Source organism: Equus przewalskii, chromosome 14 (assembly GCF_037783145.1).
Source record: "Equus przewalskii isolate Varuska chromosome 14, EquPr2, whole genome shotgun sequence".
Classification (NCBI taxonomy): Eukaryota; Metazoa; Chordata; class Mammalia; order Perissodactyla; family Equidae; genus Equus; species Equus przewalskii.
In genome coordinates, this window is record NC_091844.1 from 570,320 (window position 1) to 588,051 (window position 17,732).

Sequence of the window (17,732 nt, forward strand, 5' to 3'; positions counted from 1 at the left end):
ATTACTCTCTACGATGCGAGTGGGAGTTGAAGGCTTTAAAAGCAAGAACTGAGGTTTCCTGGGTAAGAAGAAATTCTGCCTCAAGACTACCGCATTGACTTCTGCCTCAGTTTCCATCTGTGGGCCTGCCCCTCAGATTTTGGATTGCAACACCAACTCTTCCCTGCGTTCCCAGCCTGCTGGCCTGCTCCACAGACTTCAGATTTGCCAAATTCCACAAGCACATGAGCCAATTCCTTTGGTTCTATTTCTCTGGAGAACTCTGGATGATAGAGATTTTGGTATCAGGGGTGATTCTAGAGGAGTAGAATCTTAAACATGAGTTTTGTGACTTGGTTCTGTGTTATCTGGAATTAGTTCTCTAAGGTGATTAGCTTTAAAGGCCCTATGACTCTATTTTCATAGTGTTAAAGAGCGATCATCCATGGTAAGATGTGGCACTAGAGATGCACGAAGTAGCACCGTAGGATACTGCTAATCAAACAGTCTTAGGAGGCAAGGTTCTGGATGACCATGTATCAGATACCTTAGTACATTCTGTCCAACTCATGAGTGTGAGATTGACTGGTTGCTCTTAACTATGCTGGACAAATGATGAGCTCAGGATTTCAAATTCCCAGCTCAAGTGACACATAAGCGACCTGAAAGTTTCTATCTCTGCTCTGAAAGAAATCCTTACCTCCTGTAGCCCCAGAGCTGAGATTTCTGAAAATTAACCCAGGGTTTCATCCTGGAGTGGCTGAATTACTATGCAGAGTGAATGCCCCACCCTGCAGGATGTCTGTTGTGTATGTGAGGGCAATGTTTGGGAAGGAATGGAATCCTGAAAATGGAATGGGAACATATGAGTAGATTCTGATGAGGCTGGGGACACTGACCCCCTAAATTCTGCTGAGCCTTCTTTGCCACTAGAATCAGCCCTTCCATCCCTGTCTGAGCAGGTGGACCTGCTTTGCCTGAGGAACCTGTTATGGTCTCCCCTGAGGGAGGTGCCTTGCAAGACACTGATGATTCTCCTTAGGACCGACACCACCAGCATTTTTGGCTTCTAGATCTATAACTAGACTCAAGTCTGAGCAGGTTCCAAAAGGTGAGGTACACAGTCTGACCCATGAAAGTCTGACACTCCAACCGAACTGCATGACTTTTCCAAATTACACAAAAATAAATCGGGGGAATATGTGTGGGAATGGCTACTAAGGGTGTGGGATAACGGTGAAAGAAACATAAAGTTAGAGCAGGCCCAATTTACCGAAATGGGCCAGCTAAACAGAGATTCTGGATTTAATGTTAGGGCTCAAGGGATGGAAAGGGCCCTCACAGTTCATTTGGTTGGTTGGCTGAAACATGTACCAAAAGGTGACATACAGTAAATTAGGTTGAAATGCCAGACCTGCCCTGCTATACTGTAGAAGAAGGTACCCAGAAGCTTAGGCAGATTGAAATGTTAGAGTGGATTTATCAGGTGAGACCTGCTCACCATCCCATGACGGTCCAGAGGACACACCTGTCACCACAACTGTGAGAAGAGCGCCAGCATCCTTGCAGAGCTCTGCGATCACTCTTCTCTGTCGGCCGGACCTCACAGTAAAAATTGTGCACTGAATTGGGAAGCCTGAATGGAATGGGATAACTGGATCCTGAGGTGGCAGGGACCAAGTGGAGGTACTCCATTGCCACAGACAAGGTGGGCATGGTCACCATAATGGGCAGAGTCAAAGAGTCTGGTGTGTGCAGACCTACGGCATTGGGTGGTTGATCGTGGCGCCCCTCGAAGAGAAGTAGCTTGGCAGTCCACTAAATCCTGACTTGATCTGTATAAGCAGAAGAGGTCCTGGTCTAGTGAACAGAAGTCTAATTAAAATCATAAAAACAGAGAGCTACGGCCCCTCGATCAACTCCCAGACTTACAGTTCACAGGCCCAGAACCCCTTCAGTGCAGGGGAAGGCAGGTCCTCTTGAGGAAGGAATCTACTACAGTGCCAACAATTCATGCTGTTAATCTTTCTCCTGGCCTTTCTCCACAGCTTTTTACCAGGATAACTGTGCACTGGGGAAAAGGAAAGAATCAGACCTTTCAGGAACAACTGGACACTGGCTCTAAACTGACATTAACCAGGAGACCCAAACTGTCACTGTGGCCCCCTGTCAGAGTAGGGGCCTATGGAGGTGGGGTGATCAATGAAGTCCGAGCTCAGGTCCATCTCATAATAGGTCCAGTGGGTCCTCGAACCCATTCTGTGCTTTCTTCCCCCAGTTCCAGAATACGTAACTAGATAAGATATACTCAGCAACAGGCGGAATCCCCACACTGGCTCCCTGACTCACGGAGTGAGGTCTGTTATGGAGGGAAAGACCAAATGGAAGCCACTAGAACTGCCTTTACCTAGGAAAGTAAACCAGAAGCAGAGATGCGTTCCTGGAGGGACTGCAGAGATTTGTGCCACCATGAAGGACTTGAAAGATGCAAGGGTGGTGATTCCATCACCTCCTCATTCATCTCCCCTATGTGGCCTGTGCAGAAGACAGATGGATCTTGGAGAACGACAGTGGTTTGTCATAAACTTAACCAGGTGGTGACTGGGTGTGGTTTCATTCCTTGAGCCAATTAGCACATCCCTGGTGCCTGGCATGCAGCTATTGAAATAGAAAATGCTTTTTTCTCCATACCTGTTAATAAGACCCACCAGAAGCAGCTTGCTTTCAACACAACTTCACTGTCCTACTTCTGGGGTATATCAACCCTCCAGCATCATGTATTAATTTAGTTTACAGGGATCTTGATCACTTTTCCTTTCCAAAAGCTATCACACTGATTAGTTACATTGGTGACATTATGCTGATTGGATCTACTGAGCAAGAAGTTGCAACTACTCTAGACTTATTGGTAAGACGTTTGCATTCAGAAGGTGGGAAATAAATGCACCAAAAACTCGAGGGCTTCCCACTCAGTGAAATTTCTAGGGTCCAGTGGTGTGAGGCATGTCAAGATATCCCTCCTAAGGTAAAGGATAAGTTGTTGCACACAGCTCCCCCCACAACCAAAAGACACAATGCCTAGTGGGCTTCTTTGGATTCTGGAGGTGACACAGTCCTTGTTTGGGTGTGCTACTTCAGCCTAGTTTTGAGTGGGGCCAAGAACAAGAGAATGCTCTGCCACAGATCCAGGTGCTGTGAAAGCCACTCTGCCACTTGGGCCATCTGATCGAGCAGACCCAGTGGTGCCTGAAGTGTCACTGGCAGGTGGGGATGCTGTTTGGAGCATCTGACAGGCCCTAACAGGTGAACTGCAGCATAAGCCCTTAGGATTTGGTGCACAGCCCTGCCAGCCTCTCCAACAGTTACTCTCCTGTTGAGAAACAGCTTTTGGCTGCTGGGCCTTAAGAGAGAGTGAACTTTGTGGGCAGAACTTTGAGGAGCACTGTTGTTAATTTTGCTTGGAAGAAGAAATGGCTAGAGGTGTGATTGTCTAGTGATTCACAGGCTGTGGCCAATGGTCAGGGATTGGAAGAAATGTGATTAGAAAACTGGTGACAAGGAGGTCTGGGAGTGGTATATGGATAGACCTCTATGATTGGGAAAAAAATGTGGAATGAAATTTGTGTTCCATGTGAATGCCCCCAAAGGCTGACTGCACTGTTGTCTTTATTTGAAGACTGAGTACAATTTACAGAGATGAGTATGGGTGACAGATTGACAGAGGTACTGTACTGGTTAATTTTGTGTCAGCTTGGCTAGTCTGTGGTGCTCAGTGTTCACCCAGCACTAGTCTAGATGCTGCTGTGAGGTGCACTGTAGATGTGATTAACTTCTACTGCCAGTTGACTGCAAGTGAGGAGGTTGCTTAGAGTATGTGCCGCAATAATGGGGATGGGCCTCATGCAGTCAGTTGAAGGACTTAAGAGCAATCTGAGGTTTTCTGGGGAAGAAAAATTTCTGCCTCAAGACCACAGCATCAACTCCTGTTGGCCTGCTCCACAGAATTTTGGCTTGCCAGCCTCCACAATCATTGTATGAGCCAATTCCTTAAAAGAAATATTTTTATCTGTATCTCCTTTTGGGTCTGTTCTCTGGAGAACTCTGACTGATACAAATCAATAATCAATCTTTTAGTAGTTAGCGAAAACATTACAGGCATACCTCATTTTATTGTGCTTCGCTTATGGCACTTCGCAGAGACTATGGGTTTCACAAATTGAAGGTCTGTGGAACCCTGCATCCAGCAAGTCTGTAGGTGACATTTTTCCACCAGCATTTGAGTACTTCATGTCTCTGTGTCACATTCTGGTAGTTCCTGCCGTATTTCAAACTTTTCCATTATTATTCTATTTGCTATGGTGATCAGTGATCTTTAATGTTACTGTTGTAATTATTTGGGGTTGCCATGAACTGAACCAATATAAGACTGGAACTTAATCTACAAATGTCTGTGTGCTCTGACTGCTCCACTGACCGGCCGTTTTTCTATCTCTCCCTCTCCTCGGGTCTCCCTATTCCCGGAGACACAACAATATTGAAATCAGGCCAATTAATAACCCTACAATGGCCTCTAAGTGTTCAAGCAAAAGGAAGGGTTGCACATCTCTCACTTTAAATCAAAAGCTAGAAATGATTAAGCTCAGGAAGGAAGGTATGTCGAAAGCTGAGACAGGCCAAAAGCTAGGCCTCTTGCCTTAAAGGACTAGCCAGTTATGAACGCAAAGGAAAGTTCTTGAAGGAAATTAAAAGTGCTACTCCAGTGAACACATGAATGGTAAGAAAGTGAAACGGCCTTGTTGCTGATATGGAGAAAGTTTTAGCGGTCTGGATAGAAGATCAAACCACCACAACCTTCCCTTAAGCCAAAGCCTAATCCAGAGCAAGGCCCTAACTCTCTTCAATTCTATGAAGGCTGAGAGAGGGGAGGAAGCTGCAGAAGGAAAGTCTGAAGCTAGCAGAGGTTGGTTCATGAGGTGTAAGGAAAGAAGCCACCTCCATAACAAACGTGCAAGGCGAAGCAGCAAGCGCTGATGGAGAAGCTGCAGCAGGTTATCCAGAAAATCTGGCTGAGAGAATCAATGAAGGTGGCTCCACTAAACAGCAGATTTTCAATGCAGATGGAACAGTCTTTATTGGAAGAAGATGCCATCTGGGACTTTCGTAGCTAGAGAGGAGAAGTCAATGCGTGGCTTCACAGTTTCAGAGAACAGGCTGTCTCTCTTGTTAGGGGCCCATGCAGCTGGCGACTTTAAGGTGGAGCCAGTGCTCATTTACCATTCCAGAAATCCTAGGGCCCTTAAGAATTATGCTAAATCCACTCTGCCTGTGCACTATAAATGGAATTACATATCACGGATGACAGCACGTCTGTTTACAACATGGTTTACTGAATAATTTAAGCCCGGTGTTGAGACCTACTGCTCAGAAAAAAGGATTCCTTTCAAAACATGCACCTGGTCACCCAGGAGCTCTGATGGAGATGTACAACAAGGTTAATATTATTTTTCTGCCTGCTAACTCAACATCCATTCTGCAGCCCATGGATCAAGGAGCAATTTTGACTTTCAAGTCTTATTTAAGAAATACATCTCGTAAGGCTATAGCTGCCATAGACAGTGATTCCTCTGATGGATCTGGGCAAAGTGAATTGAAAGACTTCTGGAAAGGATTCACCATTCTAGGTGCCACTAATAACATTCATGCTTCATGGGAAGAGGTCAAAATATCAACATTAACAGAAGTTTGGAAGAAGTTGATTCTAGCCCTCATGGAACTTTGAGGGTTCAAGACTTCAGTAGAGGAAGTAACTGCAGATGTGGTGGAAACAGCAAGAAAATTAGAACTAGAAGTGGAGCCTGAAGATGTGACTGGATTGCTGCCATCTCATGAGAAAACTAACGGATAAGGAGTTGCTTCTTAGGAGTGAGCAAAGAAAGTGGTTTCCTGAGATGGAATCGACTCCTGGTGAAGATGCTGTGAAGATTGTTGAAATGACAACAAAGGATTTAGAATTTACATGAACTCAGTTGATAAAGCAGCAGCAGGGTTTGAGAGGGTTGACTCCAATTTTGAAAGAAACTCTGTGGGTAAAATGCTGTCAAACAGCATCGCATGCTACAGAGAAATCGTTCATGAAGCAGAGTCAATCAGTGTGGCAAACCTCATCGTTGTCTTATGTTAAGAACTTGCCGCAGCCACCCCCACCTTCAGCAGCCACAACCCTGATCAGTCAGCACCATCAACATCGAGGCAGGACCCTCCACCAGCAAAGAGGTTATGACTCGCTGAAGGCTCAGGTGATGGGCAGCATTTTTAGCAGTAAAGCACTTTTTAATTAGGGTATGTACATTGTTTTTTAGACATAATGCTATTGACACTCAACTACAGTATAGTGTTTATACTACTTTTATACGCACTGGAAACCAAATAACTCGTGTGACTCGCTTTATTGCAGTTGTCTGGAAGTAAACCTTCAATATCTCCGAGGTATGTCTATATTCCCATTTAATATTAAACAAACTGAAGCCTAAGAGACTTGTCTAAGATGCTATAAAGTGAAGGAGAGAACAAAGATGACATAAAGTGAGGGAGAGAACAAATGAGTCAGAGGCAGTTGATACAAGCCAGAAACCTAGCCATTACTGCTAGTCTTACAAAGAGATCATAAAGCAATAACATTTTCGTCACATTGACCCTTTAGTTCTACTTGAGACACGGATAGAAAAAGTGTGAATCCTCTAAAAAGATTAATGAACTTCATTCTCATGCAATACGTAAATATGTCTTGTAATTTATTTAGATGTGGCCTAGAAGGAATTACTAAGCACATAAAATATCAGGCAAATGAAAATGAAGTCTGCCCGAGAGTGACTTCATCCTGAGGGGATGACAGGGTAAAGTTGTCTTATCCCACTGAGGTGACAGAATGGCCCAGGCCTTCACTATCACTGTCTGGGTGTTCAATAAAACCACAACAAACAAAATGATGACACCAGCACTCTGCTCTTCTCAGCATTGCCCTCAGCTATGAGACAAAATGGAAAAGCACTCACGAGTTCTCTAGAACATTGGAGATGCCCCATGATGCTGACATGTCTGCCTTCTGGGAAGGGCAGCCTGGTGGGTCCACCCTGTAGGCATTACCTCCTTGTGTGGCTTACGGGGTGTGTGTATATGTTTTCCTTTAGAACTGATTCCATCTGCTGAGATTTTCTGGGCATTGAAGGCTGGAAAAAATATCCCACGTCTTTATGAGCAACATGAGGACATGTCAATTGAAAAGGAAGGTGATAACAGTGGTAGAATATTGCAGAACAGAACCCACACTTGATGTGGGAATCAAGCGTGCTCAAGTGGCTCATGGCCACTCGAATGCCACTCGAACTCGAACGTCTACTTTTGACCTCACAAGCCATGCTGCCACATCCATCTCTTGGTTATCCCAGAGCGCTGGGCCATGTGTCAGGCAAGTGTACAATCCCCCAACAATCCTGATTAGTTGCGGCAAATTTTGCCTTCTGGGGAGGGTTACAGAATCCCACAGCTGTTACAGCTGATTCACAAATTCTTTTTCTTTCCTAGAATTTATTACTATCTTTAAAAATTAATTTTGGTTTAAAGCTTTGCAGTTGAAACACAACTTCTGACTAAAATAGTTCTCTTGGGCTCCACCCATCACTCAGGCTAAATGTCAGGTATGAAACTGACACCTTAAAAACCGTTTATATCCGGGGCTGGCCCCGTGGCCGAGTGGTTAAGTTCGCGCGCTCCGCTGCAGGCGGCCCAGTGTTTCGTTGGTTCGAATCCTGGGCGCGGACATGGCACTGCTCATCAAGCCACGCTGAGGTGGCGTCCCACATACCACAACTAGAGGGACCCACAGCGAAGAATATACAACTATGTACCGGGGCTTAGGGGAGAAAGAGAAAAAATAAAATCTTTAAAAAAAAAAAAAAACCGTTTATATCCATGTTTCTTGGTGGGCATGGAAAAAAGGAACTAGGAATTGGAACCTCCAGTGGTTGAGGACATGAATAAATAGCATTTCGCAAACAGAACACACCAGCCAATCCGGGTTCATTTTGAGCAGCCTACATGTCTGGATTTGGCAATGTTAAGTGTCTTTTTTCATAAAACTGCAAATCAAATCTCCTTTTAATCTTTTATTAGAAGCCTCAGGAATATAAGTTTTACATCTGCACCTGTCTCATAATTCTTATGGGATCTCCTCTTCAATGAACTATCAAATTCTTAAGAATGATTTCTAATATTTTTGTTCCAAATCCTCTGCTAAGCATTTATGAGATTAACTAATTTCCTCCTCGCCGAAACTCAGGGTGCAGATGCTGCCAGCCCGGTCTCACAGACGAGGAGAGTGAGACATAGGACAGCAAATGAGGTTGTCCCCAGTCACACAGTCAGTCAACACAGGAGCCCTGATTATGCCAGGCCATGCCCCAGACCTTCTTTTTTCAAACTCAAGTTTCCCTCACTAGTGAAGTAATTTGGCTCCTGCTTCCTTCCCTCGTCCCCAGCCACGCCCTGGATGCTCAGAGGACGGGCCACTGGGCACGCAGCAGGAGAAGCCGGCCGACAGGAGCAGAGCGGTAGGGGTGGACACTCTCCTGAGCACCAAGGGGCTTGGTGTTTTTCACAGTGCTTACTAGCTGCATGGCCTTGGGCAGGTCACCTCGCTCCCTGGACCTCCACGTCCACATTTGACCCTAAAAGGGTCACCAGCACTCCACCAAGCCAAGATCCAGCAGCACATGGGATCAGGTCGCAGCCCAGGACAGAGGCCAGGGGAGCTCTATAGGAGAAGGGGGGGTGGGCTGGCCTCGTGGCACCTTCTTGTTGTGGGAGGGAGCAGACGCCAGGAGAAGGTCTCTGGGCCACCTCTGAGCTCCCTGCAGACCAGGGTGGTGCCACCGGCCTGTGCCACTTGGAGGTCTGTGCCCTGATGGGTGGGAGGAAGAAGCTACTGCCCCATCACAGGGAAGGGACGCTCCGCAGCATGTCCCCATCTAAAAAAAAGTTTCCCGTAAAACTTCGGAATGCCGTTGTTTCGACAGCTGGTATTCGTGCTTTCAGGATGGGTTCATTTTCAGCCTGAAAATTACTTATCAGTCAAACGCCAGCTTTCCTCACCCGCAGAAGACAGCCCACCCACAGGGAGCTGAGGGGAAGGCTGAAGTCAGTGGGCTCCCAGCAGCCCACGGCAGTCAGAAAGCGGTCCTCTCCTCTGCCCGCCAGAGTGCCAACTCCTGTGCCAGGGGCAGGCAGAGCTGCCCAGCACGAGCATCCCCGGGAGGAAGCGGGTGTCCACGGCCCACAGCTGACCAGGTGCCTCCTGAACTCCTCTGTGGGGCTCATGGGGTTCCCTAAGCCCAGAAGGATGTGCCACGTGGGCCGAGGGCTCAGTACGCTTCATGCGCCCCCCTCCTCCGCTGAGGCCACGCCTGAGAAACAGCACTGGTCTGAGGGTCTCCATGTGTTTCGGCCTCACCCACAAGCAGGCCAGGGGCAAGACTTCCCCCGGAGATCAGGGTGAGGGTCAGGCCTGAGGTGGAACTCAGCTCTGGCGAGGTCAGACCCAGCCCACTCCCACCTCTGACTTAGCGTCTGTGAGTCAATGACACAGCAGGACCCTCCCCACTGCTGGCTGGGCGGGCGGGGCTCCAGCCTGTCCCCCAACTGGAAACCCATGGCAGCGATGGAGATGTGGGCTGCAGAGCCTACAGCGCCGCCACCCCCGCTCCCCACCGAATCCACACTTTAGAAACAGCACAAACAAAAGGCTGGGCTACTGCAGTGGAGCCCCAGCGGGAGAGAGAGACATTCTCAAACCAGCGATTCTTCCCTTAGGAAGAGCTGCCTGGTTCTTCTGAAGAGCTTCATCCTGAAGGGCTCTTTAGATTGCAAGCCCCACGTTCATTAAAAGTGTAATTGTAACCCTATATGACAGCTGCCTTTTCACCCACTGTCATACATACACATACGGGTAAAGGGGTGGAGGGTAGATAATACAGAACAAATTCATCTGCAAACATACTTCCCAGAGGCCCCGCCACAGGCAGTCCCATCAGGCCTCCTGAGCCTCTCTGATCAGACCAGTTCGCAAAGCCTTGATTATAAAGGTCAAACCGTCCACATGGATTTGGTCACAGGGCTCACTACCATTTGGGCTCCAGCTGCAGTTGAGGCCAGTGTAGACCCAGAAAGCAGACACTTCAGGCTTACACTCCCTTCTCCCCGGCTGACCTCCCGGCCTCCTGCCAACAGCTACCCCAGACTTCTCCTCACTGCAGCAGTCTCAGACAAGTCCAAAACACCTGAGGATGGCCTCAAGGGAGTGGGGAGGCCACCACAAGTCAACACACTGGAGCCAAGATAGCACAGACATAGGAGTCGGGAGGCAAGAGTTCTGGCTCCACACAATGCTGTGTGACCCAGGCAAGTCTTTCAGCATCTCTGAGCCTCAGGAGCATCATCAAAAATAAACAGTTTAATGAAAAGATCTTCAGAGGATCTTTCCAGTTGCAATATTCTATTATTCTGTGAAACTGAAACTATCTCATCCATAAGCAGAAGGTTAGCTTTCTTCTGGCCCATAAAGTCAAGGATTTCTCATATGTCATGGGAGTGAAAACGTACTGGCAGCAGTTTTCCCAAGTCTCTGACAAACATCACCAGATGCCTTCCATGAGCAAGGTACTCCAGGGCCTGTCAGGCAGGGTGTGGGGGCTCTTCTGAAATAAGTTTTATACCAGGACACAGCACGTGCAACCACCACTGCTATTTCCTCCAATTATACCGACCCCTGTGTGCTGAGCTGCTGATCTATTCCATTCTATACATCCTATTCAATCTAAACAAAAATGTTGGTCCAAATACACTACACTGGCTCCATGACTCATGAATGGGTTATCTTCAAACATGTGGTTTGAAAGACAGAGCTGTAGAGATCACAAGAAAGGGTAAGTGCCCTGTGGGCACGCTGATGCCAAGGGGAGCATGAGGTGAAGGGTCGGCACCAGCGACGAGCCCTCCAAGGGCAACAGTTCACTGCCAGAGGGAGAACAGGAGAGTGAGCCACCCGGAACCCAGAGGAGGGGACGAGTACGGCAGCGTCCTTCCAGCAGGCCTTGAATTCCACCCTCCTGCCCGGCGCCAGGCCACTCAAACTGCTGAGCAGCGAGGCTGACGACAGGCCCTCCATGAGCCGCCTGCTACCTCCCAGCTGCTCTCACCTTCGGGCCACACCCTTCAGCCTCTGCTCAGGCTGTTCCCTCAGCCTGGAAGGTGCTCCCTTCCCAGGGCTAAAGGCCCCCAGGAAGCCTCTGTTCCCATCCCTGTACCGGACTCCGAGTTCCCCCAGGCCAGGGCAGAACCTTCTGTCGCCACAGACCCCCCCAGAGCCTAGCACTCTGCCTGGCTCCTATGCGTGCTCGTTGCAACAAATAGATAAGTGAGTGAGTGACTTCCAGCTAGTCGGCCTGGGAAGGCTCTAAGATCCGAGGCTCATGGCTGCCGGAGGACCACGAGCTTCTTCCCGTCTGAGCGCATCACTGCTGCTCGTGGCAGACGGCGGCCTCTGTCTTGGGGCACAGGAGTCCTCCTTCGATGACTTTCCCCCGGAGGTGCCCCGAGGGCTGACTGATCCATCCCACCTGGTGCTGAGGTGTTCACGAGGCCTCAAAAACAGGAAGCACCCATTGACAGACATGCCAGGTGGAACTGAATGGTTGTCTCAAGCACAAAATTAATTTTTTAAGTGTAAAAGTGTTAAATCCTACAGATCACCTTCTTAAAAGTCTTCCAAGATTTGGTTTCTACTCTGTGATTTGCAGGTGCTGCAAAGATTACTCCACAGGTTGTACCCAGTCCCTTCTTCAGGAGCTCTAGGCCCGAGTGCTTCGATGGGAACATCACCAGTGCGGCCACCTGCTGCACCTTCGGAAGACCGTGATCACCATAGTTTCTGCGTCCCAGGGTCCTGCCCATACCCTGGGGTCCTGCCCACACCTTGGGGTCTTACCCATACCCTGGGTGCCTCTAATCTTTCCAGCGGGGCGACTGGGAAGCGCTCATGCAGCCTGGGGTGTCCAGCACTTGATAGCTTCCCCAGGGATCTGCTTCAGACTAGGAGCTTCAAAGTCCATGTCCTTCCCAGGTCTCCTTGGCAGGGGTGGCCCTATTCTACCAGGGCACCCCGGGCAGATCCACCCCAAGCAGAACAGATCCTTGGCCGGCCCAGATGGACTGAGGTGATGGAAGAGTTCCTGGTGCTGTCCAGAGCTGTGAGCGAACCCCTGGATCAGCACTACCCCCAGCCCAGGCCTGTCCTTGGCCCCCTCCGCCCCAGCACAGGCGCCCGTGGAAGCGTTCCAGTCTGTCACTGTGGCTGGGTAGACCCAGTCAACCCAGTCTTCATGGCCCCCAGGCACACTGCTGGACTGTGCCCTACTGGGGAGTGGGTAGCTCTCCAGGAAGGTGGAGCTGCTGTGTGGCTGTGTGCCGGCAGCCCGCTCGTGGGGCAGCCCCTGCAGGGAACTGATACGGCCAGGGAGGTGAGCGGGAAGAGCATCGGGGAGAGCAAGCTGAGGAGGCTGCACTCTGGCAGAAGCTGGGGGCCCAGAAAGGAGCTCCAGCTCAGGAGCCAGTCTACAGAAAGAATCCCCACCCTGTCAGCACTGTGTCGCTCCAGAGGCCTCCCCACCAAGACTGGGCCACACAGGGCCAACAGGAAATACCTGCCTGGAGCAGGGCTGAAAGACCCAGCCCCACAGGCATAACCAGCAGAGGGCCAGCCTCCCAGGGATCTCCACATGGCGGTCGACATGCACAAGCTGGATTGGGCCTCTTCCTTCTCCACACTCAGGAACGCTGGGACACAAATCTCCCACCGTCCTGGGAGACAGCCCCCCACCCACCCCGCTCTACCTCGGTGCCAGGAGCCCATCAGTCACGGCTCTCTCTTGGGCATATGCTTGGAAGGGCCTGGACCAAATTTCAGCAGAGCTCGGCACGATGAAAGGAGGGAGGTGCTGAGGTGTCCGTCTCTGTGGACAGTGGGCTGGGAGCTCACTGCCTTTTCCCGAGGAGAATCCAATAACAGAAACAGCCCGGAGACTCCTGCCAATTACTTTCAAAAGTCCTTTCACTGCAGTTAGACACGTGCACATCTACGACGGGGTGACCCAGAAATAGATTTGAAGCCCATGATGTGCACTCAAAGTTGGTAAAATCTGTTGCGTTGTAGTCAAGGTGGGGGCAAGGGGAGGTGGCAGGGTGCTGCCAAGGCTCCCAGCCCGGGCGCACTGCAGACTCACAGCCACCACATGGGTTCACCTGAACCGCCACGGTCTGCTCTTCTGCCAGAAATGGCAACTGTGGACATTCTGCACGTACTACAAACTAGAGAAATGTAACTGGGGATGCAGGAGGAAAACATTAACAGGCTTTTTCAGACCAATGCTTTCTATTTTGCTTGGTTTGAAAGGTGAGAAATGAAAACACACATAACATTTGGAAGGAGGTCCACGTCTCCTCCGGGGTTCATGCTGATGACGGCTGCTGTACCTACAGACAGGTGTGCGCTTCACCCCACGAGGTCCGCTTCCTGCCTCCTTGGGAGCACAGCACGGATGGCTCCCCGCGCTGCGAGCAGTCCAGGGACAGGACGGTGCGGGCTGTGCACGTCTGCTGCCAGGCCGACTTGGGAACTGTCAGAGAGAAGCTGACAGGTCTGCTGCTGTCCCTCTGGGAGCAGGGCTTCCTTTCACCAAGGGGGCCCTTCCGGGTGTCCCCCGGACTGAGCTGTTCCTTGCTGAGGGAGGAGAACTGCTAACAGAGTGTAAGCCTCGAGTGAAAGCAAAATCCCTGCTAAGTGTCTACCAGGCGGATGTTGAGAGCAGGCCCAGCACTGGCTTCATTAGCAACACACGTAGGAGGGCAGACGGTGAACGCGACGGCTCTCCACACAGATTCCTGCAGGTCTGATCCTGCTTGGCGGCAGCCACGTTGAAGCCAGCCCCGTCTGCTCCGCGAAATAGAGAGAGGGAGTTTTCTGGCAAAGAACCAGAAATGTTCACAGAGCTATTATGGCTCTTCTCTCTCCAAGTCCACCACCAAGCGTTTTCTTAGCCGCTCAGAGGCCTGGGGGACCTGTCTTCCAGGAAGGACATCCAAGTGAGGGGGGGCCCACACCCTGACTTCTCTCTCCTGACCAGACCCAGCTATCTCCTAACACGGCTGCCAGGTGGCAGGGAGCGGATCAAGACCTTAGTGATTTTCAGACAGACATGGACACGACATGCAGAGCAACCATTCCACGTCATGCCCAGGCCCTGCACTGGTCTCAAGCAGACGTGAGCTTTGCCGGCTGACAGCACAGCAGTAGTGGCTGAGACTGAGGCCTCCTCCACACCCGTGAGCTGGGAATAACACTCCTCTGGACCAGATGACACAGGCCCTGAGGAGGCCTCAGCCCAGACCCCGAGGCTCTGAGGACGTGCCTGGGCTCCTGCCGAGCACGGGTGGTGACCCGGTGGGCATGCCTTCAGGGGTCCTGCGTAAATGGCCTGTGTTGGCAACGCTGGTTCTGGTACTGTCCCCAAGGGACGGGAGAGGCTGTCCTCACTCTGAATACCCCACCTAGCGTTGAGGGTCCCACCCAAACCCTGCGCAGCACACTCTTCTCCAAAGACTGGCTTCCCATAGAAGGGTTTAACAAGAGCCACAAAATGTGGTAAAGCCAAGAGAGAACAAGAAGAAACTGCTCACACAGCAGGGCCCGTAAAGAGAAGGGCTCCCTGTGGACAGCTCGGCCCACACTGGCTGGCACGGCCGCGGGCAGCACACAGGCCCTGAGCACTGGGCACGGCCGTCTCCCTGGGCTCCATGCTGGCTTTTGCAGACTGGATATGAAGAAAGGGAGACAGCGTAGCAACAAACTTTTCATATAGATTACATGTAGAAACTATAATATTTTGGATATTGAGTTTAATAGATTATGCCATTAAAACGAATTTTACCTTTTAATTATATTTTTAAATTATTTTAACCTTTTAGAAGTGTAGCTCCTGGAAGATTTTAAATTAGACATGTGGCTTGAACTGTAGTTTTATTGAACAGCACGGCTTTGGAAATCTGGATTCTAATCCTGCCTAACCCAGGGTGTAGCTGGGTGGCAAGTGAGGTGAGTTCACTGGACTCACATTTCTTTTGTGAAACAAGCTCACTTTCCTTCACAGCTGAGAGAACAGCTGAAAACACTGTCCGCACCAACCACTAGCCAGCATCTTCCTCTCGTTTCTCCTCAGAAAACAGGCCTGTCTCGTGGTGGAACCGGTTGTGGACTGCACAAGGAGCACACACTGAAGTGAGGGGTGCTGTTTACACTGCACCTAAGCAGGCTTGTATACTTATTATGATAATATCCTGGCACATGGCAGTAAGTATGTTCTTTTAACAAGATGAGTGTATTACAGTGATTTTCCAACGGACGGCACTAAAGCATCTTGAGGAAGAGATGCCCTTTCTCAGATTTGCAAGAAGACTGCAGTGGGGCTCCTGTCCGCCCTCCCAGACCTGAGCCCGCCTGGGTCCCACAGCAAGGAGCGGCCGCTGCGCTGCTGCGCTCTCCACCTCTGTCACGCGCCTGGTCCCTCTGAGGGCAGGGCCTTGGGGCCTTCATTCGTCTTAACTGTACAAAGCACCATTGGGATCTGCTGCCAGAGTCCCAGTGAGCAGCCGGGCCAGGGCCAGGGCCAGCCCAGGATGGGCCACTTACCTTTTCATTTTTCTTCTCATCTGGTCTGTATCCTGTGCTGGGGGGGCTGGATGTCGACAGGCCACTGATGGGCCCCCCTCCGGCCTCCCCGTTGAGGTTGGCAGCGCTGACATTGGGAGGCGTGATGGCTGATGCTGCCGACGTGAGTGGGATGGCCGGCCGGGGGCACTGGGCTCCGATGACCGTCTGCGTCGGGGGCTGGTGGATATGCTGTGGGGACACCACAGAGTGGGGCCTGAGGCTGACGGCAGGCAGGCGGGAAGGGGAGTTCTGGGTGCACAGGGGTGACACTGTGGCGGTGGGTCGGTCCTGAGCCTGAGCTGAAGAGGGGGCAGCTGGAGCATGGGGTGAGAAAGAAAGAGGGTTGAAAGGTTATTTTGCAACCTGCAGTGCAATTGCAATGGACTCTTCCCTCGGCCTCGGCCACCCGGCGCCCACAGCCTTGCTCTGAAGTCTCTCCGGACAGGCCTGCAGACGTGCAAAAGCATCCCTGTCTTCCCAAAGCCCTGCCAGGCGCAGCACAGCCTCCCCAGGGGCCGCCGACCCTCCCCCAGGGGGCCATGCGTGTGGGCGCCTTCTCAGCGCTCTCGGAAGTCTTTGAACTGGTTTTCTCTGCTGTGATGAGCTAACACGCTCAGAAGATTTTTAAAAACACCTTTGTTAAAATGTTCATAAAAGTAAAGCCTGTGAAAGAATCTTGAAGAACCCTCCAAATGCCCCAAACTATTAGACCCCGCTGCCTGTAAGGGGATCATTTTCTGCAGCTCGACTCTGGTCAGTCTTGACCCCAGCACTGTGACAGCCCAGTCCTTGCTTCTCACCCTTGGCACCTGACAGGGCTGAGCCAGGGCCGGGCCTGCAGCCTGCTTTGCTGGGATGGACAATCCATCGCAGGAAGAAAGCAGTGGGGTTTCCCTCCACCGCAGCCTTGAGGGGAGCCGTGTGCCTCTCCCTCTGTGATCCACCTGCGGGGGTGGCCCTGTCTGCACGTGGAAGGGACAGAACTTCTGGATTCATAGAACAGGAGCCTCACAACTCTGAACCCACCCCCTTGCTGCCCGCAAAATGCTTCCTGAGGATGTCAGGAGTCTAAAGGCATAACATTTGCAACAATCTGCTGTTTGAAAAGATAAAGTTCTCTCTAGACACAGCACCATATGAAAATTAATCCTGCCACACCTCTTGTTAGCAATTTTGAAGAACTGTCTCCTCACTAATTACAGATGAAAAAAATAGGGAGAGAGGATGCGCCACACCAGAGGGACAGCGACTCACAGCCTGCACTGCTCTGACCCAAAGGAGAGACACGGGCGGGGCGGCAGACACCACGCCACACCGTGTCCACACCGCAACTCCGATTCAGCCATCTTTGCATTGTTACGTCAGAGAAAAATCACGCTGTTGTTATTTTCCACCACCAGGATTTGTGGCATTCATGGCTTCAGCAACACGAAAAAAATTCGCGCAATAAAACAATATCCTCAGCCCCCAAATACGCCTTGAATAGATAATAATACACTCATAAACCCTAACAGCTACTCCACGGACCGCGCATGATGCCCCTCCCCCCCGTGAGGAGGCCTCCCGCCTTTCGGAAGGCTGTGGGAAGAGCATCGGGATCTAATTACACGATCGTGGGTCTCCGGGATTCAGGCCGCGTCCTGGTTTCCAGGAGGTAAAATATATAAAGGCTGATCTATGATTTTAAAAAACTACTCAGGGTTTGGATGGGTTTGGATCCTCCCTCAATGTGGCTCCACGTTTCAAAAGGAGGAGGAGCCAGTGGAGTCATTTAATCACCCGGAGGCGACCTGGTGACTCAGGCAGTGCTCCTGGGGCCATTTATCTACCCATCTCCTGCATTTGCATTCTCCCTCACACCAGCCCACCGGCCCCTCGACAGAAGTGACAGCTCCGCTGGGGAAGGGCAGTCACCCTTGGGCCCAGGGCTCAGTCTGCA

The 17,732-nt window shown here is 50.7% G+C and overlaps 1 protein-coding gene across 3 annotated transcripts in view; it reads right to left on the reverse strand.

The window, feature by feature from the left end:
* The window catches only part of SH3RF3 (SH3 domain containing ring finger 3), a 345,250-nt gene that overhangs the window by 41,393 nt on the left and 286,125 nt on the right, over window positions 1–17,732 (reverse strand). For all 3 annotated transcript variants that reach the window (XM_070571921.1, XM_070571922.1, XM_070571923.1), the window contains one exon: window positions 15,773–16,107. In XM_070571921.1, the coding sequence (XP_070428022.1) occupies window positions 15,773–16,107 (335 nt within the window). The remainder of the gene's footprint in view (window positions 1–15,772; window positions 16,108–17,732) is intronic.